This window comes from Labeo rohita, chromosome 15, assembly GCF_022985175.1.
Source record: "Labeo rohita strain BAU-BD-2019 chromosome 15, IGBB_LRoh.1.0, whole genome shotgun sequence".
NCBI lineage: Eukaryota > Metazoa > Chordata > Actinopteri > Cypriniformes > Cyprinidae > Labeo > Labeo rohita.
In genome coordinates this window covers 22,775,137-22,802,507 of record NC_066883.1, presented here as the reverse complement: position 1 = coordinate 22,802,507, position 27,371 = coordinate 22,775,137, and the positions used below count along the sequence as shown (strand labels likewise).

The window sequence follows — 27,371 nt, the reverse complement described above, 5'->3', positions numbered from 1 at the left end:
TTCAATGGCCCCGTGGTATAATGTTAATTAAGCAACAAAAGAGAGAAAATCTCTCACTGCTCTTGACTAAATCACTTTTGTAACTTTAATAAGAAGAAATACAGGTTAAATTTGTACATTTAAGAATATACAGTGATTTTATACATTTTATTATTTTATACAACGTATGTAGCATTTCTTATTTATTTGTTCCACTGTAGGTTTTTTTGTAATTGTTCTACTGTAGTTGTAATTAGTTTCTTATTCTTATTTATTTAGGCTAGTATTCGTTTTTTTGTGATATTGACACTGGTGACAAGAATTATGACATTTCTATGGCATCAAATTCTGTTTGATATAATAAATACCTTATTTAAAACAAAAATACCTATATTGTGATATATACTGTTACTGTGAAATAAAATTACTCATACTGTGATATAAGATTTTGGTCATATCGCCCAACCCTAATTGGCAGATTTTACAGAATTCTTACTTTTGCAAGTAGCTGCTCAATCTCCACTGACATGGTCTCAAACATTCTGTCCTGAGTCGAGTTGGAGAGCAAAGGTGTTGTATCCGAACTATTGAACAGAGACGGAACAGAACCGAACCATGTTATTACCACCATCATCTTTATAATGATATAAAGAAAACATTACAATTCCTTCAATGAGGCACAGTGGAATCACACCTGTCTCCTCTACGGCCGTCCCGAGAGCTGCTGTAACTGGTGCACAGCTTACTGAAGGACACCAGCTTCAGATCCAGCTCGTTCTCCAGCTGCCTCGCCTGCTTCCGCAGGTCTGTCAAAATACAATAAAATAAAGATAACAATCAGCAGAGTAAGTTATTTGAGTGGTTATAAACGTTAATAAAATGTAAAACCATAAAGTGACATTTGCATGTACACTACTACCTTCAGCAGCACTTTTAAAGTTAATAGCAGTTTACTTTAGATAACAAAATATTATTATTTTATAACCGGTGACTTCAGATGGTAGTTATTTATATTTATAGAAAACAAAATATTCATATTAGTCTACCAGGTTCAGATTTATTGTCATGTGGAATATTCAAAACGTGCATATGAAGCTTTTAAGTCCTGTCTAGGAAGACAGTTTTGAAATACGGCCCATAAGTTTATTTTATTTTGAAGTAAAATCTCGTTTCAGCTTCATACACAAACAGCTGCGTAACTTTTCTGACAGATTATACATGTTTGGGTTACACTGAATACAGAAAGTCCGTGTAAAACGAAAACCATCTGGCAAAGGTTTAAAGTACGAGAAAGATGTCTCCCTGTATTCCTCAGGTTTTCGGGCTAATCGGAAGCACTGACGTTTCTGCGGACTAGCGAGCTAATGCTAACGCCGATAATTAACGGGGTAACCTGGCTGCGTTTTCATGGAAACGTCGTCAAAGACCGTTCAGAACAAGGAATTGGCGTGAGTTGTCACAAAGCGCAATAAAGCTTTTGGGCGAGCAAAATTTGTAACGCTTTGCCACCTCACCTTCCCAATAGTTGCTGTTTCCTCCTGCCATCTTTGTTGTTTAACGTCATCCGCGGTGGTGCTGGCAGAGGCGGAGACTAGAGCAAGAGCACTTCACCGCACTCCGCGCTGCGCTCTGTCGTCACAGCGCCATCACGTGGTGTGCAGGAGAAACGCTCTGTTCTTTAGCGTTCTCTTTTTTCTGTAAATTAATCGCCTCTTTATTGAAAACACTTCAAATATACAAGCACAAAAAAACAGTTCACCCAAAAATGAAAATTTTGTCATCACTTAGTCACTTTTTTTTTTAAAGAAATCTCTTCTGCTCACCAAGCTTGCATTTATTTCATCCAAAATAGAGCGAAAGCAGTAATATTGTTAAATATTTTTACTATTTAAAATAACTGCTTTCTATTTGAATATATTTTAAAATGTAATTTATTTCTGCGATCATAGCTAAATTTTCAGCATCATTACTCCAGTCTTCAGTGTCACATGATCCTTCACAAATCATTCTAATAGGTTGATTTGCTGTTCAAGAAACATTTATTATTATTATTATTATTATTATTAGGCTATTATCAATTTTTAAAACAGCTGTTTTTTTTCAGGATTCTTTGATGAATAGAAAGATCAGAATTTATCTAAAATAAAAAAAGCTTTTTTTAACATTGTACACTATACCATTCAAAAGACTGGAGTCAGTATAATTTGATTATTTATTTTTTTATTTGCTTTTTTTGTTGTTGCTAAGAAATTATGGAAATGAATACTTGTAAGGATGCTTTAAATTGATCAAAAGTGATGATAAAGACATTTATAATGTTACAAAAGTTTTCTATTTCAGATAAATGCTGTTTTCCTGAACTTTCTATTCATCAAAGAAACCTGAAAAAATTCTACTCTATGTTTTCAACAGTAGTAATAAAAGTTTTTTGAGCAGCAAATCAGCATATTACAATGATTTCTAATTCAGGTTTGAAATCACAGGAATAAATTACATTAAAAAAACAGTTATTTTAAGTAGTAAAATATTTCAAAATTTTACTATTTTTGCTGTACTTTGGACCAAATGAATGCAGGCTTGGTGAGCTGAAGAGACTTCTTTAAAAACATTAAATATCTTACGATTTTTGACTGGTAGTGTATATTGATATTATGTGTGAGCTTTCATCTTTTTGATATAGACCTCCCAAGAATAATGCATAAAAAAAACATGATCATATTAAAGAAAAACACTCATCAAGTATTCAGAACAAGGTTTCATCTTTATTTACATCTCATTACACACCATTCATTTCTTTAATACACATAAACAGGTTTATTTGTGCAGTTCTTTCACTCAGAAATTGCACTTGTGTAATTTACATATAGTTGGCAACAATTCGATATCTACAATCATTGTTGTATAAAAAGAAAAAAAAATAAACATCAGCACAAACATAGAAAAGTTATAGGTATTTGTTCAAACACACCCAGAAATTTACATTCAAGCATGACAATCAACACCAAGCCAAATTAAATTAATTTTTTCTTGGTAATAGGATCAATGACTCCTTAAATCATAGAAACAGAATTTTCCCACTGATTAACATTTGAATGGCCAGTCTGGCACAGAATGATATGAATCTTCCATTAAGTTTGAACAGGTTGTTGCTTTTCTCTTTTAAAAGCGTAAGCAATGTCCCACCACTCTTCATCTTCTTTATCCAAATCTGCTCACAGAAAGACGCACTCACAGGTGTTCTGCTGGTTTCAGATTGCTCAATAACACCACATTGCCTTAATGCATCACACAATCAAAGCCTTATCCTGTCGTGGAGGAAACGTACTGCGGAGACATTTTGTATACACACCAACTGAGACACCAAATAAGAAGCTATATGCATGTTTTCAAATGATCACCCATGTTTATAGAGTTTTGTGGAAGAGAAGATGTAGGATGCATATATTGACCAGACACTGATGCCTAAATATACGTTTTCTGAAATGAAGTATGTCAACTATATGAATAAAGTTTTGACAGGACTGTTTTTCTGATCTGCTTGGGATGCCTGAGAAGTGGTGAGAAAAATGTGGTTCATTGGATGGATGTTAAAACAAAAATAAATACTTTTTCTTTTAAAAATTAACAAAATGGACAGCATTTTCAAGAGTGCACATTAAGACAAAAGAATCCAGACACACTAACTAAACACTATGATGTCTGTGTGAAGTTATTATGAATGTTTCACCATATCCCTGAACGTCAAAATACCAAGAGAAATGGGAAGGCAGTGAATGTGCATGTTTGTCTGCAACTTACCTAATGTGTTACCTTGCTTAATGTAAATATCTACATTTAAGAACTCTGCACAACGTGAAATGTTTGGGCCATTGTGTTGGCTGTATGATTGCAAATAACACAGCAGGGTGTTTTTTTATTAACTTAAACTCAAAGCCAATGAGCAGACACAGACTTTCATATGGACTGATTCCTGACTTTAACCTGGGTCCACAGAAAAAAGGGGAGCAAAATTCCATTTACTCTACAAAATCATCCTCACAACAGCAGCGACCATGCAACCTCTAATCTAACAAGGCACAGTGTTTCATAATCCTGTTGAGACGGATCTGTTTGATTTCCTTTTTAAAGGGTAGAGGACCGATATTATAAAGACCCAGATAACTAAGCAGGCTGGTTGAGAGCAGTGGTTAGTTGCATACACTACGGTGCAAAACGCTCGCCCGATTTCAAAAGGGCATTAAAGTGCATCCCACAGGTTTCAAAAGATTGGACAATACCGCTGCTGGCCGTTGAGTGCCCTCTACTGGGCCTGCAGTCAGTGTGGACAGACTCAGGGCGAGGAGAGGAAACAGTAAAATCTCAAAGTTTGTTGCTGTAAAGCGTATCCTCATCACTTTCGCTTTCATCTTGAAATTCGTGGCTCAGGAGAGACTTTTTGGAGCCCATAGACATGAGGCGGATCTCGTCGTCATAGTCGTCTCGGTGCTGTCGGAGTCGATGGAATCCGTCTTTTTGTCTGTTGGACTTGGCTGAGCAGACGCACCAGATGATACAGGCTGTCACGACCAAGGCAGTCATTGCAGCAGCTAGGGATTAAATAATGAAAAAGACCAGCCATTTAAAATTATTATTCAAACTAATGTAGCATTTAAAAAATGGTTGGTTAGAACTGCAAACACAATCAATATAGAGTACTTTAGCTCTTCAATACTTTAGCGATGTGATCTGCCTACCTGCACTGGCCACTACTAATTCTCTTGGCAGGCCAAATATATCATTCTCCATGTCAAACTCGATAATAATGGAACTTGCTGCTTCAAATGGCGACACAGAAACCTGGAAAGAGCGAAACATATGCATAGATCTCACCTAATTTTTTTTATTTAAAATAAAATAAAATGTTTTAAAAATAAAATGTAGAAAACCTAACAAAAAACATAAACAAACAAAAAACAAACCTAAATAAACCAAACCAAAAAACAAAACAAAACAATCCAAAAACAAACCAAACCAAAACCAAACTTAAACAAAACACAAACCAGCCAAAAACAAACCTAACCAAACAAAAAACAAAGCCAAACCTAAAACAAAAAATTAAACCAAACACAAAAACAAACCCAAATAAACAAAAAACAAACAAACCCAGCAACAAAAAAAATAAACCAAAAACAAACCTAAACAAACAAAAAAAAACCAAATCTAAACAAACAAAAAAGCTGAACAAACCTAAACAAACAAAACAAAAACAAACCAATCCAAACAAACAAAAACCAAACCACCAAAAACAAACCTAAACAAACAAAAAAAATCAAAACAAAAAACAAACCTAAACAAAAAACGAATCAAACCACCAAAAACAAACCTAAACAAACTAAACAAAAAAACCAAACAAACAAAAAATCAAATAAAACCAAACCAAAACAAACAGAAAACAAGCCAAACAAAAAAACTAACCTAAACAAACAAAAAATAAAACAAAAAACAAACCTAAACAAACAAACAAAAAGCAAACAAAACCAAAACCAAACCTAAACAAAAAAATCCAACAAAACAAAAACCCAAACAACCAAAAACAAAAAAAACAAACAAACCTAAACAAACGAACCAAACCAAAAATAACCCTAAGCAAATGAACAAACATACATGTACAAACCAAAAACAAAAAACAAGCCAAAATCAAACATAAACAAACCTAAACAAACAAAAAACAAACCAAAAAATACAAACAAACAAAAAACCAAAGCTAAACAAAAAAAACAAAACAAAGCAAGCCAAAACAAAACAAACATAAAACAAGCCAAACAAAAACAAACCAAACCAGAAACAAACCTAAACAAACAAACAAAAAATCCAACCGACCCAAAAAACAAACAAAAACCAAACCAAAACAACACAAAACCAAAACAACAACAACACTCACCTTTTGGGACTGCTGTTGGTAGCCGTCAGCCACCGCTTCAATGTTGTGTAAACCAGGGGCCAGAAGGGCGTGAAAATACCCTCCCTCACTGGTGAAGACTCGAACACCACCATTCAGTACTATTATAGCGCCCACGATGGGCTTACCATTCTTATCCTTGACCACTCCACGAACCCCTTTATGCACCTAGAACAGAACAAACCAGCTTTAGCAAAGGAAGAGCTGAGATGTGGAGGGTGATAAACAGAGAGGCAGCGAAGAGGACAACAGACTGACCTCAACCAGCATGCTCAGAAGAGATTTCCTGTTCTCATCCCAAAGCGTGGGCAGCGTTTCAGCCGACGGGAACAGGCAGCAGCTGGTGTAGACAGTAATCTCGGGACAGTGACCAAAGTCCACACTGAAGTCCTATGACATGGAGTGCAAGCAATCAGAGAGAAATTAGTAGGAGGAATTAAGATTTTATAAATTATTTTGAACTAAAAATGGTATAGAGCTGTTCTGTATTACATAATATTACTGTTTTACTGTATTTTTGATCAAACAAATGCAGCTTTAGAATGAAAATATATATAATAAATATAATGAAAAATCTTAATAACCTCAAACTTTCGAAAATGAACGTGTGCAAAATAGTATGTAATTTACCTTCATGCTGCCCATGTGACTGTGCCATTCTGCTGCTCGAAGGACACCATTCGGGATGGTGCCCACTGGAGGGAGACAGTGAGAAAGACAAAAATATTTAGAACATCAACCTAAAAATGGTTCTTCTACCTATAAATTTGACAGAACAGAGGCCGTTTGATTTAAAAATGTTACATCCTGAGCATTTTCTAGTTACTGAAAAGATAAACTGTTGTTTTACAAACTTGAAGTATAAAAGAAATCAGCATACTCTGGCTGTTTGGACATCCAGTATCGCCCGAGTGCATTTTGGGATGGTGGCCGGCATACACAGTAGCCAAATATCTCAGCGTGTCAGCATTTTCAACTGAAATTGAAAAGTAAGGGACAAAACAAAAACTAATCAGGACACTGATACAATGTATAATTTTCTAATGCGGGGGATGAGTCAAAACGTACCAGATTGCACCGGTTTGTCATATGGGTAGGTGACCAAAACGGAGCCTCCATCCAGAGCCACAGAGAGAGTGAAGCCTCTTTCCTGTATCAGATCCATAACGGCACGCGTCTCCGGCTGAGGTTCTGCAGCACGCTGAGATGCATTACCTACAGAATGACACACGGTCAGCATCCTGTATACTAAGCAGTAGAATGCAGGCACTGACGCACATATTAGTGAAACATGAGGTATAATTTGAACTCAATCCCACCGAAGAAGTCATTGTCAAGGTCCTTGCCGTGCACATTGGTCATGCCAGCAGTGGAGGTGCAGTCTTTCTCTTTCGCCAGCTCACGCCCATCTGGGTTGATGCTGGGCAGGATAACAATTCTGGTCTCATTGATGAGCTAAAAACGGGAGAGAGAACAAGTGAGGAACCTTTTTAGGTAATCAAGGCCACTAATGCTGATGATTTCCACCAAAAACGACACTGACTTGTACTACATTAAATCTACTTAAAGTATTAGTTCACTTTCAGAATAGAAATTTCCTAAAAAATGTATTCACCCCCATGTCATTCAAGATGTTTGTGTCTTTCTTTTTTCAGTCGAAAAAAATGTTTCTCCATATAGTGGACTTCAATGGGGTCCAAACTGCAGTTTCAAAGCATCTTCAAACGGCTCTACACGATCGCAGGCAAGAAATAAGGGTCTAATCTAGTGAAAAAAATATACTTTTATATACTTTTAACCACAAATGCTCATCTTGCACTAGCTCTGCGATACGTGTCTATGACTTCATGCATTATGCAATCATTTTGGAGAGGTCACGAGCGGTAATTCTTTGTCTGTGTACTTCGGTTTAAAAAACACTATCTCATTTTCTCCTCCAACGTCAAAATAATCCAACATCAGGGTTTTACCTTTTTTTTTTTTGTAAAGGGCGTTTTACTTTCTTTGCATGTTTGCTTTGTAAACATTAGGTTGGTACTTCCCCCCTTGTCCTGCGTGACCTTTCCAATGTGACTACATAATGTGTGAAGTCGAGCTAGTGCAAGACTAGCATTTGTGGTTAAAAATGATATCAATTTTTATTTATTTATTTATTTATTTATTTTAGAAAATGACTGATTGTTTCACTAGATTAGACCCTTATTCCTCGGATGGAATCGTGTAGAACTGCAGTTTGGACCTTCAACCCACTGGCTCCCATTGAAGTCCACTATATAGAGAAAAATCCTGGAATTTTTTCCTCAAAAAACGTAATTTCTTTTTAACTGAAGAAAGAAAGCCATTAACAAGCAAGTGAACTAATCCTTTAAAATGGGACTTACAATGAATGTCTATTGGGTAAGAGTTGTATATGTGATGCGATTTGGTAAAACCCATCAGATGTCACGCTGGGATGATTTTAGAAATTTCAAAAACATAGGTCAAATATCAATTTTTGTGTTAAAATTAGGTTTTCATTAAATTATTATTCTATAACATCTTGTCTATCATCTCTGAAAACATTGTGTGCTTTTTGTATTAATGTACATTCCCTGCCAGTCCTGTGTAAACTATGGCACGCAAAGTTTTTATTTATTTTCTTAATATTGTGAGATGCAGTACTGTATTCCTTAATGTCCCATTTGTGCTCTTCTGTGCCATGTTTTTTCTTTCCTTTTATTATTATGAAAGGACAGATCAGGAACCGAAGTGGGACAGAGAGATGGGGGCGGGATCGGGAAAGGTCATCGAGTCGGGATTCAAACACGGGACGCCCGGAGCGCAACGGTGCTGTATGTCGGCGCACTGCCGGCGCAAGGCTATCAGCGCCGACACGCAAAGATGAATTGTTCTTGCTGATTTCACTTGACCTGTAACTTATTCTTCCTGATTGTATTGTATTATTTTAATTAAATGTACTGTTTAATTAACATTTTTGAAAAAAAAAAAAATTCTAAAGTCATACAAGATGACATACACTTAATAAAGTTAGAAAAATGGCATTACAAAGATAAAAACACTTCAAACTTCAAGGAGTCAAATATAGTTTTATAATGGGAAGGTTAATTTTTGTCATGTATACAGAAGGTGTTCAAACTATACAAGAATCTTTAATTTGGCCATAATTGCAGGTGCCTGTCTTAATATCTAAGAAGGTTTAGACAAAATATAAAATATGTGTAAAGTTATTATAGATTATAAAGGGTTTTTTAATTTAATACAACTGAAAGGACATCTAAAAGCACCATAATTACAACCCCCCCCAGATTGCAACACATATGTATTTTTTATATATATTTGTTAAACATATTGATCATATTTGATACATCAGGCTTTTGCTTTATGACTCATCTAGTGTAATATAGAGGAATGTAAAAGTCACACTCAAGGAAGAAATAAATACCAAATAGAAAATATGCAATTTGGAGCAGATCCTAATATTTATATGTACTATAAGTACATTATACGTACAATTAAATTCTGATAGCTTGTCATGTAAATCAATAGGATCTTTGTAATAGTATAGCAGACTACTTAAATGCATAATAAATAATGCTTAATAAAATATCTCAATAAGATGATATTTCAAAGCTTATTTTTATAATCAAAGCTCTGTAGTTTTTTTATTGTGTTGTCAAAACATACAATTCAATGCATTACAATGATTGAGAGATTAATAAATAATGCTCCTCAAAAGCCTGATAGATCATATTTGATACTCAGATTATAACATCACTGGTTTAAAAAATTATGTATGGATAATCAGGTAAAGCTGAGTCGCTTCAGTCTTGTTCAGTACCACAGCTTTATCATACTTTACATAAGAAAATCAACTTACTCTTGTGATGGCTGCGTTCTTTCCATAGTTAATACAGAGACTGGCAGCAAACTCCAGAAGCAGCTCTGTACCCACTGGGGCGTTACCATGGATACCTGCCACAAACCGGATCTTGGGCTCAGATGGTTCTTGGACTTTAGGGTTGTTGGAAATCTCCAGAGCCCAGATAGTCCTGAACTCCACACTCTGACCAAGACTTCATAGGGGGGAAAAGTAATGATCAGATTACTGAAACGGTTGGACTACTTAATATTTTCTAATATCTTCCTTTTTTGATCAATTTGATACATCCTTGCTAAAGAAAAATACTAATTTCTTGGGGGTTAAAAAATATTTCCTTCTCTGGTAATTTAAACTTGGTGACCTTAAACATGGTTCAGCACAAGCTATAATTTCCAAAAATAACTGCTGGGACTAAGCTACAGTGAGACAAATAATACAGTTCACACAGTAACTTCATTGTGCACTGAATGCAGAGGTATTAATCTCTGTCATTCCGAAAGATCCTTTCGCCCTCCGGGGTTTACGGTCAAAGAAGCACACAGGATTTGGTTTAGGCTTGTCTGCGGAGATCAGATAAACTGACTCATGCTTTTGTTCATTTTACCAGCTTTCTCTGAGGGAAAGGCATGGCACACTTGCGTGAGTAACAGCTCTCCAGAGAACGTCTGTGTTTGAAGTCCCTCGTGATCAGTTTGTATACTCTGAAACAAACTTAGAGAGCTGTACCTTTGGAGTGAGGTAATCTCTGGGAAGTTCAGGGTGAGGCCACGCAGGAACTCGGAAACCTCGCTGTAGCGTCGATAACGGAAGCTGGTCTCAGTGCGAGTGTCCTTGATCAGCTTGTCCAGACCAGATTCTCCTGACAGCTGCTTGATGAGGCTCTGGAACTCCTTCACATTGGGATCCAGAATTGGGGTGGTGTCTTCTGTCATCTGCCCATTCGTGTAACCGTGAATCCGGGTCAATGTGAAATTAACAGTCTCCACTCCTTCGTTAGGCACGGTGACAAAGGTGCTAACTGAGGAGTAGCTAAAAGGAAGAAAGAGAAAGTGTTGTTAAATAAAATGCAACTGTATAATATAATAAATAATAATATACAATATACCATAATAAGCATTGTATTTTCATTGTTACTAATATATATATATATATATATATATATATATATATATATATATATATGATAATACAATGATTATTTTTTATTTATTTTATATTTTAACATTTTATTTTACAATTATATATATATATATATATATAAATAATTAATTTGTAAAAATATAATATATAATTACAATAATGATAATGATTATGCAATGCTTATACATTATTATATATTTTTACGTTTATATATATATATATATATATATATAATAATTGTAACAATATAAAATATATAATTACAGCAATGATTTTACAGTGCTATATATTATTATATATTACATTTACATATATCTATTATATTATATAATATTACATATACTACATATTGCTACTTTTTATTTAACTATATACACACAGTTGAAATGTAACTATATAATATAACAAATAATAATATATAATATAACATAAGCATTGTATTATCATTAATAAATACATAAATTTATGACACACTGTATTATCATTATATTATTGTTGTTAATAAATTATAAATATATAAATTAATGATAATACAATTCTTTATTATTATATATTGTTAAATTTTAACACAATGATAATACAATGCTTACTTAAATTAACTGTATATCAACATTTGCATAAGCCTCCACATTAAAATTATTCAAAGCTTTAGAATTCAAATTATAGTTATAATAATTAAATTTTTGTTCATTCTCATATCTATATCACTTAACAAAATCTGATAACAACTTATTTAATGGCCTCTGTAAGCTTCCATATATTTGGGGGAAAAAAGATTTCTGCAAGTAAATTTGGTGCCACTATTTGTGCAGAAAATTCACAGAAAATACCCTTGGGCAGAGGCAGTCAGATGGTATTTTCCTGGGGTGAGTAAGCGCCAGTAGTCCCCTGCAACGCTGGATGTGATGGGGTGATTAATTGTGTCCACAGTGATCGTAGCATTGGGGATGCCAGATCCATCTTTGCTGTCGATTACCATTCCCTTTACTCCACGGTGGACCTGGATGTCCAAACAAATGTATTGTATGCAGTATGTAGCAGGACAAAGGTGAAAAAAAAAATGCAAAAGAATCAGCCAGACTGTCTTACCTGTTGGATGAACTGCAGAAGCGATTTGCGGTTTTGTTGCCAGTACTTTGGTAGATCTGCTGCTGGTGGGTATTTGTAACAGCCCAGTTCAATGGTCACCTCAAAACAGTTAGTGTTGATGTAGTTCCAGTCCTGCATCCCACCTGAAGGAAAAGCACATAATGCACTTATATTTACTTCTTATTATAGTACTTAAACACCTTTTTTTCTAGATATTATTTTGGAATGACAATATTAACAAAAGAAAAGTAAGCAGTTTGTCAGATGTCTGTCAGTAAAGCAACATTCAAAGTTTCCTTTTCTAGTCATTCATCTTTTTTTTTTTTAAACAAACTTCATGCTCACCGTGGACATTGTACCATGCAGCACCATTGGTGATGCCATCTTTAAAATATTCTTCGTTCAAACCTACGTCCTTACAGGTGTGACCATCATACATTTGAGAGTTCTCCTGAAAAAGTAACACAGAGTATGTTCTACTGGCTATTGATTGAGTTTAATGATTAAGTATGCTTAACACCATTTGTTATTACAGAAAACAGAATGCCAGATGTTCACCTCTGAGTAAGCAAGAGCCACCATCCTGAATACGTCATCATCTGAGGACTTGCTGTATCTGCTGACGTCGTCTGGATTGTCATCAAATGGATAATTAACCACCAAAGAGCCTAATAGAGATAAAGAGGTTATCAGTCTATGTTTAGCGTGCTTCCAATCAAATAGAGCCTTTATAGATTAGGACATACCTCCATGAAGGTTGGCGGACAATACAAACGGGTAGCTCTTGGCCCAGTTCATAACAGCAAGGGTCTCTGGCTGTCTGGGATCCGTGACAAAGTTAAAGCGGTCAGGAAAGTTACGGTTCAGGTCATAGTTGTTACTGTTGTTACGTCCCTGGATGCCACTGATATCTCCTGCACAAACAGAGTGTTTTCCTAACGTTATACTTCCACAGTTATAATCTTGCTTCCACACAGACAGATAGACAGACAAAAAAAAACTCATATACTATTATTATTGATGATAGTACTAACAATAACAATAAATGTATTATATTTTATATTTGTACATTTATTTATTTATTGATTATGATTATTATCATTATTAATGTACTTGTAGTTATAATGTTGGTTCCACATAATATTAATAACAATAATAATAATAATAATAACAAATGCATTACTATTAATTTTGATATTAAATTAATTATTTATTGTTACTATATTATTACTGATAAATTAATACATTATTGCATAATAATAATAATAAAAATAATAATCATCATCATAATAATTCTTATTACTAATAATAAAAATAATGTTAATTACAATTACAATTATTATTACTACTACTAAATTTTAGAATTATGCTCTTGTAGTTTTAATGCTGCTCCAACACAGACAGAAAAAATAATTAATTATTATTATTATTATTATTATTATTGTTGTTGTTGTTGGTATTAATATTAATAATAAATTAATTCCTGTAAATATTGATATTAATAATATCAATATCAATAATATATCAATAATAATAAAATAATATATTATTAACAGACAATGATGCTCCCATGCAATAATGTCAAAATTATAATAATAATAATAAAAATTATAATAACAATAATTATTATTATATTATTATTTATAGACAACACTGCCCCCCACACAATATTATATACTGGACAATATTATGTCCAAATTATAATACATACATACATACATACATACATACATACATACATACATACATACATACATACATACATACATACATACATACATACATACATACATACATACATACATACATACATACATACATACATACATACATGAATGAATGAATGAATAAATAAATAAATATTATTATTTATTTTTGTCTGTGCGGGAGCAACATTATATATTATTTAAAACATTATAATAAATAAATAATAATAATAATAATAATAATAATAAATTAAATCCTGTTAATACTAATACTAAATTATTTTATTATTACATTATACATTAAATTATTTATATAATATTGTTATGTAATAAATGATATTAATAATATATTTTATTATTAATAATAATATTGGAATTATGATCTTGTATTTTTAATGCTGCTCCAACACAGAAAGAAAATTATTATTATTCATAATAATAATAATATAATAATAATTAGTATTAATTCCTGTTAATATTGATATTAAGAACATTATATATTAAATAGATAATGCCGCTCCCACGCAATAATTATGTCAGAATTATAATAAGTAATTTCTTACTTATTATTATTATTATTTTTATTTTTGTCTGTGTGGAAACAACATTATACATATAATATTATAAAGAAATAATAATAATAATAATGTGTTTCAATTAATACTGATATTAAATTATTAATTTACTGCTGTTGTTATATTATTTAGTGATATTAATAATTATTGTATTATTATTATTAATAATAAATGTTGGAATTATGCTCTTGTGGTTTTAATGCTGCTCCAAAATAATATTATACTATTATTATTATTATTCAGTTCAATTTTCAATTCAAATTCATTTTTATAGCGCTTTTCACAATACAAATCACTGCAAAGCAGCTTTACAGAAAATGAGTTTCCACAATATATTTATTAGTAACTTACCAGTGGTGACAATTTTTATTATTTTAATAAATTAATTATTGTTAATATTGATAATAATAATAGATAATAATAATAATAATAATAATAATAATAATAATAATAATATAAGGCATTAATAGATAATGCTGCTCTCACGCAATAATAATATCAGAATTATAATAATACATTTTTATTATTATTATTATTATTTTAGTTTTTGTCTGTGTGGAACCACCATAATATCATTAAAGAATTATTAATAATAATAATGATAAATACGTGTATTATTATGTAACACATTCCAAACATTTAATACAGTTTGAGGCTGGCTATTTCTGTCACACACTATAATATATTATAATGATATTACAATATTAGCAATAAATGGAATGTTAAATGAAAAGAGATGCATTTACTGTAACAGCAAGTACATAATAATACATAAAATGTGTGTAATGAACTGTTTCTCGAAATTGGCAAGGCCTTACCCTCTTGGGACACTTCGTATCCATCCGGGTTCATTGAAGGCATGATGTGGATACGTGTGGAGTTGATGAGCTGGGTGATCTCAGGGTCAGTGCCATAATTGCGGCAAAGGTACTCGATGAGGTTGAGGAGCAGTTCTCGACCAACCACTTCATTGCCGTGCATGTTACCAATATACTTAAACTCCGGTTCACCTGGTGAGGAATGACGGGATTAGTCAAAGGCCGTTTGACTTTTAAAGATGTAGGAAATTTACAAGTGTAAATAAAAATGGAGGGAAGTACCTAACTCGTGGACACCAGGATTGTCGGAGATTTCCATGACCCACAGGGAACGTTTCTGCATAGACTTGCCGATGGAATACAGCCGTGTGATGGAGCTGTACTCGGAGCTGAACTTCTTCAGGAACAGCTCCATGTCATTGTAGTGGTGATGGCGGAAGTCCTGAGGCTGCACTGTAATCCTGTCCTTCTCTTCATCTGCTGCTTCATGGACAGTGCTGCTGCTGCTGCTGCTGCTTCCGTCTGTGCTGGCACTGTTCACAGAGGTTTCATTGGGAAACTCTGAGACTGTAGGGGTGGTTGGATTCTCATCGATCTCAGCTTCAAGGGTAATGTTCAGCACAGACGCTTTTCCCTCAGTCACCTCCACTCCAGCCACAGACATGGGAATGTAGCTGCGTGAACACAAAGTTCGACACGATACACATTAAAAAAAAACAGTCACCAACAGGGCTAGGTACTGATACAGATTTCCTCATTAGATTCTACCTCACAAGGTTCAATTCTATTTCATTCATTTGGGTACATTTTAGTTATAAAGTCTACTTTGCTTACAAGTGAAAGAAATATTCTCTCTGGTAGCGCTGAATGTTTTTTGATTCACTAGAATTGTGAATTTGGCTACACTGCTCATACTATACGCTTCTGATTCACTAAAAAGAACTGGTTCTTTAGAGTCATTTGTTCATGACTCAGACTACAGTGGTTGTGCAGTACGTTTTTCATTCACCAAAATTAAACAGTTTAAAAGAGTAATTTGTTCAATAATCTAACTACACTAGTCATGCTGTATGTTTTTTGATTCACTAAAAAAAAGTATCAGCTCATAGGAGTCATTTATTTGGGAATTTGACTAGATTGGTCATGTTGTACGTTTTTGATTTACTAAAAAAAAAAAAAAGAATCAGTTCATAAGAATTATTTGTTTGTCAATCAGGCTATATTGCTCATGATAGATATTTTTGACCAACTGAAAAAAAAACAGTTCATTAGAGTCATTGTCCATGAATCAGACTATTGTGGTTGTGCAGTGGTTTTCAATCACCAAAAAGAAACCGTTCAAAAGAGTCATTTGTTCATAAAATTTGCACGGTATGTTTTATGATTCACTAAAAAAAACAATCAAGTCGTAGGAGTCATTCATTTAGGAATCTGATTACATTGGTTATGCTGTACGTTTTGGATTTACTAAAAAAAGAATCAGTTCATAAGAGATTTCATAAGTCAGATTTTTTTATAAATCTGACTACATTAATAATGCTACAGCATTTTTGATTCACTTAAAAAACCAGTTCAACTGAGTCATTTGTTCACGAATCAGACTATAGTGGTTTTGCTGTGTTTTCTTTTTTTTTTTTTTTTTAAATCAAGTTCAAAAGAGTCATTTGTTCTTAAATCAGGATAGACTGGCCACACCGTATGTTTTCGATTCACAAAAAAAAGTTCATAAGAGTCATTTTTTGTAAATCTTACATTAACCATGCTGTATGTTTTTGATTTGCTAAAAAAGAATCAGTTTATAAAGGTCATTTGTTTGTGAATCTGGCTACATTCGTCATGCCACACGTTTTTGATTCACTAAAAAGAACTGGTTTCTTTGAAGTCATTTGTTCATGAATCAGACTGTGGTTGTGCAGTATGTATTTCAACCACCATAAAGAAACAGTTCAAAAGAGTAATTTGTTTATCAGTCTAACTACACTAGTCATGCTGTATGTTTTTTGATTCACTAAAAAAAAGAATCAGTTCATAGGAGTCATTTATTTGTGAATCTGACTAAATTGCTCATGCTGTATGTGTTTGATTTACTAAAAAAAGAATCAGTTCATAAGAGTAATTTGTTTGTGGCTACGCTGGTGCTGTTGTGTGTATGATTCACTAAAAAAAAATCAGCTCATTTGTTTCTAAGTATGGCTACATTGGTCATGCTGTATGTTTTTGATTTATTAAAAAAAAAATCAGCTCATCAGTCACTTGTTTGTGAATCTGACTACATTGGTTATGTTTGTAATTCACTAAAAAGAATCAGTTCATACAAGTCATTTGTTTGTGAATTGGACTATACTGGTTGTGCTATAATTATTATAATTATTATAATTATAACGGCCAGTGCTGTACAAATACACTTTCACACAGCCACTTAAAAATGAAGAATCAAAATTACTTGGAAATTCAATATTTTTACCCAGCTCTAGCCACCGTATAGATGACGAACACTAGCCAAAGGATTTTCCTTGGAATACTGAATCCATACATACAGTTTTACTCATAAATATGTACCATACATACCCCGCTGCTAAAACTGTGATGTTGTAGGTCCCGGGCAGCAGCAGTCGATAGTAGTCACCAAAGCGTGAAGTGTTCACATTGTGGTTAATGCCCGCGACCATTATCACAGCATCTGCGATAGGGGCATCATTCCTGGCTGCTCTGACAAAGCCATGCACACCGATATGAATCTGAACACATACACAACAACAAAGCAGAAACTCTAAAAAAAAAAAAACCTCTCTCTCCGACATAGTTCCAGGGCTCATTAAAAACTCTCCATGCGTGTCAATGCTTGCACATCAAGTTCTACTACCTTCTCCATGTAGGCCAGCAGGGCCTCCCGATTGTTGTCCCATTCTGTTTTGAGCTGAGATGAGGGTGGATACTTGCAGCAGCTGAGCTCCATAGTGATTTCCAAACAGCCCCCCTTCAGGTAATTGAAATCCTGCATACCCCCTGTATGGAAAGTAAGGACAAACTGTGTACCAAAGGCATGGGATGAATTGACATAGTGGGGTTGTCACGGCTTAAACTGTAAACGTCTGCAAACAAGAGGAACATCTTAATACAAAGAGTCTTTCAAAAGGTGTGAGTTTAAGAATGTTTGACCAGTTGCTCATGTTGGGACAATATAATAAATGTGGGGGTAGGTAGGAAACTCTCCATGTAAGCTAACCTACTTTTAGATCCTTTAAAAAAGGACTCTAACCCATTTCAAGATTGATTTCAGAATACAAAGACCTGACAGATATGGGTTAGGACACGCATTGGTCATGTCAAGATAGAACACTCTGCAATCCCACATCCCAACTCATAAAACACTTACAGAAACCCTTCAGACAAAATGTCTTCACCAGTATATACTTTAACTACAAAAGAAACCAATTAAGCTAATGCTAGCATGTACATTACTGACATTAATGGTTCAACAGTAATCTTACAAAGCCACGAGAACACTTTGCGTGCAAAGAAAACAAAAACGACTTTATTCAACAATTTCTTCTCTTCCGTGTTAGTATTCGACATGCGTTCACAAGAGTACTACCAACGAGGCAGCTGCGTTGCTGTCTATGTAGGGTCAGAAAGCTCTCAGATTTCATCAAAAATATCTTCATTTGTGTTCCAAAGATGGACGAAGGTCTTACAGGAGGTGTCAAACAGTTCATGCACCAAACCATCAAAATTCAACCAAATTAGTTGAACACAGGACCAACTAATGCTAACTAAAGATGGCAATATGCAGTTGCGTGAGTGTTTCCTAAACACTTGAAAAAAGTGAAAGACGTGGACTTCTGCTTTTTGCAAAATTGACTTTCAGAGTTGGGCAATAGAAATCCATAAACAAGAGGCCAAAAGGCTGAGTTCATGCAATGACATTTCAAAGTAGAAACTCAGCCCTGGGCCACTGTTTTCAGTCTTGCAAATTTAGAGGCAGGGCTCTACAATGCGACCATTTCAGTCGCATTTGCGATTGAAAACTACTGCGTGCGACTATGAAAAATATTTAGAAGCACCAGTGCGACTGACCCGATCAGCATATTTGTGTTTGCGCTGAGGGGAGCTTCAAAGGTTTCTACACGTTTTTGAAACATTGAGTAATGCATGACAGACGTATCTCATGAATACTTTCATAAATGAAGTGTAGCGAGACTGTAAATAAGAGATTCATTGTGTAGTGTAGAGAGCTTTGTTGATTATAATGGAACTTTGTGAGATCGTGATGAACTAAGATGAACTAAGCTTTTAATGATTTTTACGGAAGTTTGTAAATGAGATAATGATTTAATACAACAGTTAAACAAGAAGTTAATGTTAAGTGACTTACACTGTCTGAATGATTCAGTAATTAAATCAGTGACTTGCTGCCACCTACTAGCAGTTTTATTTTTAAATGAATATTATCTACATGAATATGAATTTGATTGCACTGATGCCACCTCTGAGCCTCATTAAACATGAAAATATTCCTACAAGCCACTTGTGTGTTCTTCTGTGCCACCGCTGTAGTACAAATCAATTTGACAGGTAACTTACTCTTATTCTACTTGCTCTTATTCTGTTGTTTTAATCAGACATTTTAAAAAAGCTCATAAAAAATATATTTTTTTTTAAATTTGACATAAAAGATGACATACATACAAGTGCTCCTAAAAAGAAAAGTAAGTGTAGATCCCTAAGAGGATAGTCCAAAATTGCTTTCAAAGCTAATCTTTCAGTAAGATAACTACAAATAAAAAGGTTTCTTTAGCTTATATCACCTTTAAACTGTATTTTAAGACTAGTTGGTCCTGTTACTTCATGCAGGCTAGAGTAAAAAGAACTTTGATATAACACTGCGTCTGACTCTTGTAATTGAAAGCTTGTGAGGTCAGATGTGTCTGCCCCATGTTTCCTGTTTCACCATAATATGTCACACTGTATACAACCAGTCTAGCATGTGTTTAAAGAAGATGTCAGAAGGCCAGTTCCTTTGTTTGCCAACACACATCCTTAATAGCAGCTCTTCTGACTTTCTTAACAGTTACACAGAAAACAAACATATGTGTTGGACATCCTGTTTAGTCCCAGAAAAGACATCCTGTTTTAGCACATGCTTTTTGTATACGACTATACATAAGAAAGGTTTAAGGTTATAGGGATAGTTTACCAAAAATGAAAATTCTGTCATGGACTATTTTAATGATAACCTGTCAGTTTCACTCCTGTCTATGCAGAGTCAGAAAGCTCTTGAATTTCATCAAAAAAAATCTTAATTTGTGTTCTGAAGATTTGCAAAGTAGTTAATGAATTTCATACTTGGAAATTCAATATTTTTACCCAGCTCTAGCCATCGTATAGATGACGAACACCAGCCAAAGGATTTTCCTTGGAATACTGAATCCATACATACAGTTTTACTCATAAATATGTACCATACATACCCCGCTGCTAAAACTGTGATGTTGTAGGTCCCGGGTAGCGAAGTAGTTAATGACAGAAGTTTCATTTTTGGGTGAACTATCCCTTTAAACTTTCTTATTAAAATGTGAACAATGTCATGTATTAAACTGAAAGAACTATCCCTTAATTCTGGCTTCTGACTTGCCAAAATAGACGGTAGAAAATCAGGGTTGCCACGGTCCTATATTTTTAAGTGTCTTCTGTTCTAAGAATTAACCCTGGGAACATAAGAATGGCTCCCTAGATAGAGCTGGAATTGTCATAAAAAGATTGAATATTAACTTTAAATACGCAGCTGGTGGTCTTTAGATTTTTAAACTGTGTTGGATACAGTCTCAGATACAGGATTCAGGTCACTGAACATGCTTTGAGGCTGGTAACTTGTTTGCATGGTACAATACCAGATTCTAGAGACAACAATACAAAAAGAATGTAACCTTAAAACGAAGAAACTTTAACTGGTAGCACACTATGCTCACATGACTCTTATGCATTGTTGTTATTGTTCATTAAAACAAAGCTGAAAAAAATTATAATTTTATATTTACAATATTAGATTAACCTTTAGACTTTAATTTTTAAAATAAAAATTAAAAAAAATAATTAAAAGGTCTTGTCAACTAACTGAAATATAAAAAGGTTTAACTAAAATAAAAATAAATAAAAGCAAAACAGAAATATTGGTAGTACCTAAGTATAAGGTTCCATTAGTAATGTTAGTTAATGCATTAACTAACATGAACAAACAATGAACAGTACATTTATTACAGTATTTATTAATCTTTGTTAAAACTAGCTAATAAAAATGCAGTTGTTCATTGTTAGTTCATATTATTCACAGTTCATTAACTAATGTTAACAAACACAACTTTTGAAGTGAACCACTCATTTAACTAATGAACGTAAAGTGTTTCCGAAATATTAAATAAGAAAAAAATACGAAAGCTCAATTAAATTACTAAAACTTAAATCAAAATGAAAATAATAATAATAATATATGAATACTATAATGGCATATAAGCAATAATCCATTAGTAATGTTAATTAATGTCCTAACTAACATGAACAATACATTCATTACAGTATTTATTAAACTTTGTTAAAATTAAATCATGAAAATACAGTTGTTCATTGTTTGTTCATATTATTCATATTATATATAGATACACACACACACACACATATATATATATATATATATATATATATATATATATATATACACACACACACATATATGTATATATATATATATATAGAAATAAATATATAAATATACATATACATTATATATATATATATACACGTGTATGTACACACACACACACACACACACACACACACACACACACACACACACACACACATACACACACACATATATATATATATATATATATATATTTATGACCACTATAATGGCATATAATCAATACTAAAATAAAACTCCTCTTATGATCTCTGTATGACTCAACCTCCATGTCAAAAATACCAGTTAAATGTTAAAAGGTCAACACACATCATAAAACAAACATTTGTATAGGAATTAGGTGCTGAATGGAATTTAACTTGTCATATTTAATGTTGAGATTGATTATGTCATAAATTTCCGGCGCTTTTCAATGTTGCGAAACCACATGGTGACGTTCGGTCCTTGGCGTATCAGCACTCAACATTCAGGAAAGCTTAGGCATTCACACAGGAGGTTCTCCTTTTGTAAACAGCAACAAACAATATGCCACTACTTCATAAAAGCTGAGAAAATCATTCCCAAATGCAAGAAGTGTGATTTCTTCACAAAGGGGCTGGTTGAGCTAGCCTTAAGGTACATCGTGAATTTGACCTGCAAGCTTCAAGGCACATTGTGGATCAGATTTCTGCTGCTTGATGCTGATGGTTGATAATACGGACTTCAGAGACTGAGGTTACAAAGTGGTAAAGAAAGTAATCAGAGAACACCAGAACACTAAGCTTACAGTCCGGGTATTGGATTCCTTGAAGGACTATTGTCTTTCTAACTACTACTGTTTTGAAAACATAATAAACATTCCCAAAAAAACAAAGCAATTTTATTTCCAGCACTTTAGTTTTCAGTTTTCTTGAACTATAATGTGGCTACTATTAATATCAGCATTTGCAGCGCATGACTGAATGGTGTTTGTTTACGCAACTCATCATCATCCCTCCCAGTAGGAAATCTGTGTAGGAATGTTCCGAGTAAAGAAGGATGTGGGTGGAGCCAAAAAGGCTGTTCCACTGAACTGATCGCATTCTGTACAAAAAAAAAATGACTCCCTACTTGTGCTTTCTAAGGAGCAGGAAACAGAAATCATTCAAACCAGCCATTTTTCAAGACCACTGAAGTGAAGTTAATCACTCATAAAGCTACAACAAGCACATCTTCATCTCTATGGAAACAGAGTTTTAAGCCTTTATGAAAATTTGCATAATTGCTAGAAACTCAGCGGGTGAAATTCAGATAAACAGAACAAAGGAAAAGGGGGAGCATGGTTAAGGGATAAAATGTTGCCAACGTACCTGGCACGTCATACCACTTTGCTCCATTTGTGATGCCGTCCTCGAAGGTCTCACTTGGGTTGTCCTCACACTTCGGCTCCCCGGTTTTCATAACAGGATTATTCTCTGCGTAAACCCGTGCCAAGTATCTGAAAAGAGCATCATCCGGGGATCTGCTATAGGTGCCCTCATCATCATGGGCCACAGAGTCATCAAAAGGATAACTAGCCACCACGGTCCCACCGTGCAAATTCCCAGAGAGCACAAACCTGAAAAAGGGAATCAGAAAAAATTTTAGATGTTATAACTAACCCATCTACTTCACATAAGTTTGATTTAGATTTTATAGACATTGCACTTACAGATAATAATAAGATGAAAAAAAAGGAAAAATAAATATGGCATAGCTGAATTATATTTTATATTGCAAATATAAAATAAAAATCATTATTATTATTTAAAAAAAATTAAATGTTGTAGAGCTGGATTAGAAAAATCTGTAGTACTTTATAATAATGTTCCATTAGTAAATATAATATATAAATATAATGCATTATTAAAATCACAAGTTGTGTGAACAATGAATATGAACAAACAATGAATGACTGTTTTTATTAACTAACATTAACAAAAATGAATAAATAGTGTAATAAATGTACTGTTCATCCTTTATTCACGTTAGTTAATACATTAATGTTTTTCATTTTCATTTATTTATTTTTTATTATTATTATTTTATGTAATTGCATTTTTTTGCAGTCTCTATGAAATCTTAATCCAGTAATCACAAACAACTGGAAAAGTCATGAAAATCATTACAGTCTTAATAAATAATAATAATAAATAGTTCTGACTGCTATTAATAAAGCAACACTTTACAGTATAGCTTCATTTGTTAACATTAGTTAACTACTTTAGTTTACATGAACTAAAAATGAACAATACTTCTACATCATTTATTAATCTTACTAGTAATTTCATTATTTACTAATGCATTATTAAATTCAAAAGTTGTGCTTGTACAACTTGTATTAACATTAGTTAATACACACTGAACTAACATGAACAAACAATTAACAACTATATTTTCATTAACTACTATCAACAAAGACAAATACTGTTATAATTGTATTATTTATTGTTTGTTCATGTTATTCAATAAATTAATTAATGGAACCTTGCTGTAAAGTGTTACCGCTAACATTAGTTAACATGAACAATGAAAAATACCTTTTTAAAGCATTTATTACTTTTAATTACAACATTTATTATTTATTAAAATCAAAAGTTGTATTAAATATTATTTAATGGTCCTAAGCAAACATTTACTAACAATGAGTGTATTTTTATCACTAAGTTTTTACTTAATGTATCAGTTATTGCATTTTAAAAATGAATTATAAAAAAGTATATTAATGAACATTTTGTAAACTATTTTCTTGACTTTTACAGGCAAACTCCCAATTTCTTGCAACCTCTGTTAGTAGCTGTGGCTAGTTTAAAATGGTCAACAGCTGGATTTTCTGAAAGGTCTGTCACAAGTTAGGTTAGGTTTATGAATGCTCTTACTTGTTTTCTAGGATCCACCTCATGACAGCGGTGACTTCAGGCATTTCTTCTGCATTCACATGAACGTCCTGAAATTGGTCTGGGAAACTTCTATTGAGGTCTATGTTTTTCGCATTATTCCGACCCTCATTACTGCCCGTGCATTCCCCCTCCGCAGACTTCTCAAAACCATCAGGGTTCATGCTCGGCATGATATAAATATCAGTGCTGTCGACCAGCTCCGTGACCCGCGGCTCCTCTCCGTACTTCTCCAGCAGATACTCCACCAGGTAGATCAGAACCTGCCGGGACACTGTCTCGTCTCCGTGCATGTTGCCCACGTACTTGAATTTGGGTTTTCCTGGCACATCAGCTGTGGGGTCCTTGGTGATTCTCATCACCCAAAGCTCTCTGTTTTCAACGGATCTGCCGATGCTGGTCAAATTGGCGATGTTTGCGTATTTCTGGGCGAGACTTTTGAGAAGGTCAGTAAGTTGGTCGTAATTGTAGTATTTACTGTAAGTCTCCGGTTCCTGCTCTCTCTGCTCGTCTAGAGGAACTGAGTTGGAGCTGATAAACACAGCGAGCAGACATAAAGCCAAGAGCGAGAGTTCACGCGACAAACACAGACTGGTTCCCCTCTGTCCCGACATGTTTCCGAAGGCACCTTGACGCACACATGAAAACCTAAAATTTGTCCGCCTGGAGTTAGGTCTTTTCTTTAGCCTGACGTCGGGGTATTTTTAGTAGGTACTTCCTGCTAACGCTTTAACAAAGGGTGGAGTTTCTATGACAGCCGGAATTGTTTCAAAATAAAAGTCACGAATTTGTCCGCTGTAAAATAAGAGCACGCTTGTGTTTGTTTAAAGGGTTAGTTCATCCAAAAATGAAAATGATATAATTAATTACTCACCCTCATGTCTGTAAGACCTTCAGTCATCGTCAGAACACAAATTAAGATGTTTTTGATTAGCTTTCTGACCCTTTATGGATAGCAAGGCAACTGACACCTTAACCTTAAAATATTCCATGTGACATCAGTGGTTCAGTCTCAATTTTACGAAGCTACATGTAAGTAAAAAACAAACAAACAAACAAACAAACATAAATAACGACTTCATTCAACAATGCTTCTCCTAAGAGTTACTTCCGTCTTTCTTGAGAGTACGAGGACGCTGTGCCTTGTTTACGATTAGAGGAAATGCGCATGCGTCGTGGTACTCTCGCTGAAGAATGACACGGAAGAAAAGAAATTGTTGAAAGTCGTTACTTTTTGTTTTCATTGCGCACAATAAGTATTCTTGTAGCTTCATAATATTATAGCTGAACCACTGCTGTCACATGGACTATTTTAAGGACATCCTTACTACCTTTCTGGGTCTTGAATATGTCAGTTGCGTTGCTGTCTATGCAGGGTCAAAAAGCTCTGGCCTTTCATCAAAAATAATTTGTGTTCCAAAGACGAACGAAGGTCTTACAGGTTTGAAACGACATGAGGGTGAGGAATTAATGACAGAATTTTCATTTTTGAGTTAACTATTGCTGTAAACACTACAACTTAAATGGTATTTGGTTTTATTGATGGTCTGTCAAGTGCAACTAATTACCAGCTTGATATGATTGTGTAAAATACATAACTGTGGAGTTAAGACTGTAAATCAAGCACAACAACTGTCTAACAAGAATTTTGTGCAAGGGCCCCATTTAGACCTCCACTTTATAGCAGTGGTTTTAACTAATAATAACAAGTATGAAAAATAGCAGATTGGGTGACCAGTATGGGTAATAGATTTCTTCTGTTTAATGACAAAGTTTTGTTTTCGAAAAAACTTTGTAAAAGATTATTTAACCATGTATTTCCCCGGTTTCACAGACAAGGCTTAAGCTTACACCCAGACTAAAATGTAAATTTGAGCTGAAAGGAACTTGCACTGACTGATCTTAAAATATATCAGTGCCTTTTTTGTCTCAAGATGAACACCAGTCATTTTCTTCTAAGGCACATTTATAAAAAAAATACTTAAAAGTGCTAATTAAGCTATGGTCTAATCTTGGTTTAGTCTAAGAAGGCTTTTGGCTTTTGTCTTCGAACACATTAAAATGCACAAATACATATTTTCTTATTTACGTGTAAGCTAATTCAGGCATTCCCAAACTCTTCTGTAAAGTAATCTAAAAGTAATCTGATTATATTACCAAAAGGCCCGATTTCACAGACAGGGCTTAGACTAAAACAGGATTAGGCCATAGTTCAAATAGGACATTTAAAGTAATTTTTATAAATGTGCATAGAAAAAAAACATTACTGGTGTGCATCTTGAGACAAAAGAAAGACACTGATATATTTTCAGATCAGTTAGTGCAAGTTTCTTTCAGTTGAAACGGCTCAGGGTTAGACTTAGACAAGCTTTGTCTGTGAAAATGTGTAATATAATGTATTATGTTACTAACTACAACTTTTGTCATGTAATTTGGAATCAGTAACGGACTACATTTTGTAAAATGTACATTTTCTAAAATAAATAATACAAATATTCTCCAGGCATCCCACTCTTTTTAAACCAATTCAGTATTTTTAACCAATAAATGTACATGACATTTTCAATCATTTCTTGTTTACTGAATAAATACTGAAGGTAATTTAAAAAAAAAATAACCCATTATATATTTTACACCCTGGCTAACTAGAAA

The 27,371-nt window shown here is 33.7% G+C and overlaps 2 protein-coding genes across 3 annotated transcripts in view; both read right to left on the bottom strand.

Annotated features, from left to right (window-relative positions):
• Window positions 1-1,614, bottom strand: part of gosr1 (golgi SNAP receptor complex member 1) — a 28,194-nt gene extending 26,580 nt beyond the window's left edge. Inside the window, exons 1-3 of one of the 2 annotated variants that reach the window (XR_007829203.1) lie at window positions 1,494-1,558; window positions 674-785; window positions 476-563 (exon numbers count right to left, since the gene is read on the bottom strand). Coding sequence is in view for 1 of the 2 variants with exons in the window: in XM_051129456.1 (XP_050985413.1) it covers window positions 476-563; window positions 674-785; window positions 1,494-1,524 (231 nt within the window). In the remaining variant the exon portion in view is untranslated. Of the gene's footprint in view, window positions 1-475; window positions 564-673; window positions 786-1,493 lie in introns of both variants that reach the window. The other variant, XM_051129456.1, reaches the window with a different exon arrangement.
• Window positions 1,615-2,719: 1,105 nt separating this feature from the next.
• cpda (carboxypeptidase D, a) lies at window positions 2,720-25,451 on the bottom strand. The gene is made up of 21 exons (XM_051129428.1): window positions 24,702-25,451; window positions 23,154-23,401; window positions 17,989-18,131; window positions 17,694-17,863; window positions 15,408-15,799; window positions 15,126-15,317; window positions 12,773-12,940; window positions 12,585-12,694; window positions 12,372-12,477; window positions 12,027-12,169; window positions 11,768-11,937; window positions 10,524-10,826; window positions 9,795-9,990; window positions 7,237-7,372; window positions 6,986-7,132; window positions 6,798-6,893; window positions 6,548-6,612; window positions 6,176-6,307; window positions 5,900-6,085; window positions 4,713-4,815; window positions 2,720-4,565 (listed from the first exon to the last, which is right to left on the bottom strand). Exons 1-21 carry the CDS (start codon window positions 25,331-25,333, stop codon window positions 4,339-4,341), a joined length of 4,065 nt encoding a protein of 1,354 aa, XP_050985385.1. The 5' UTR covers window positions 25,334-25,451; the 3' UTR covers window positions 2,720-4,338.
• Window positions 25,452-27,371: the final 1,920 nt, after the last annotated feature.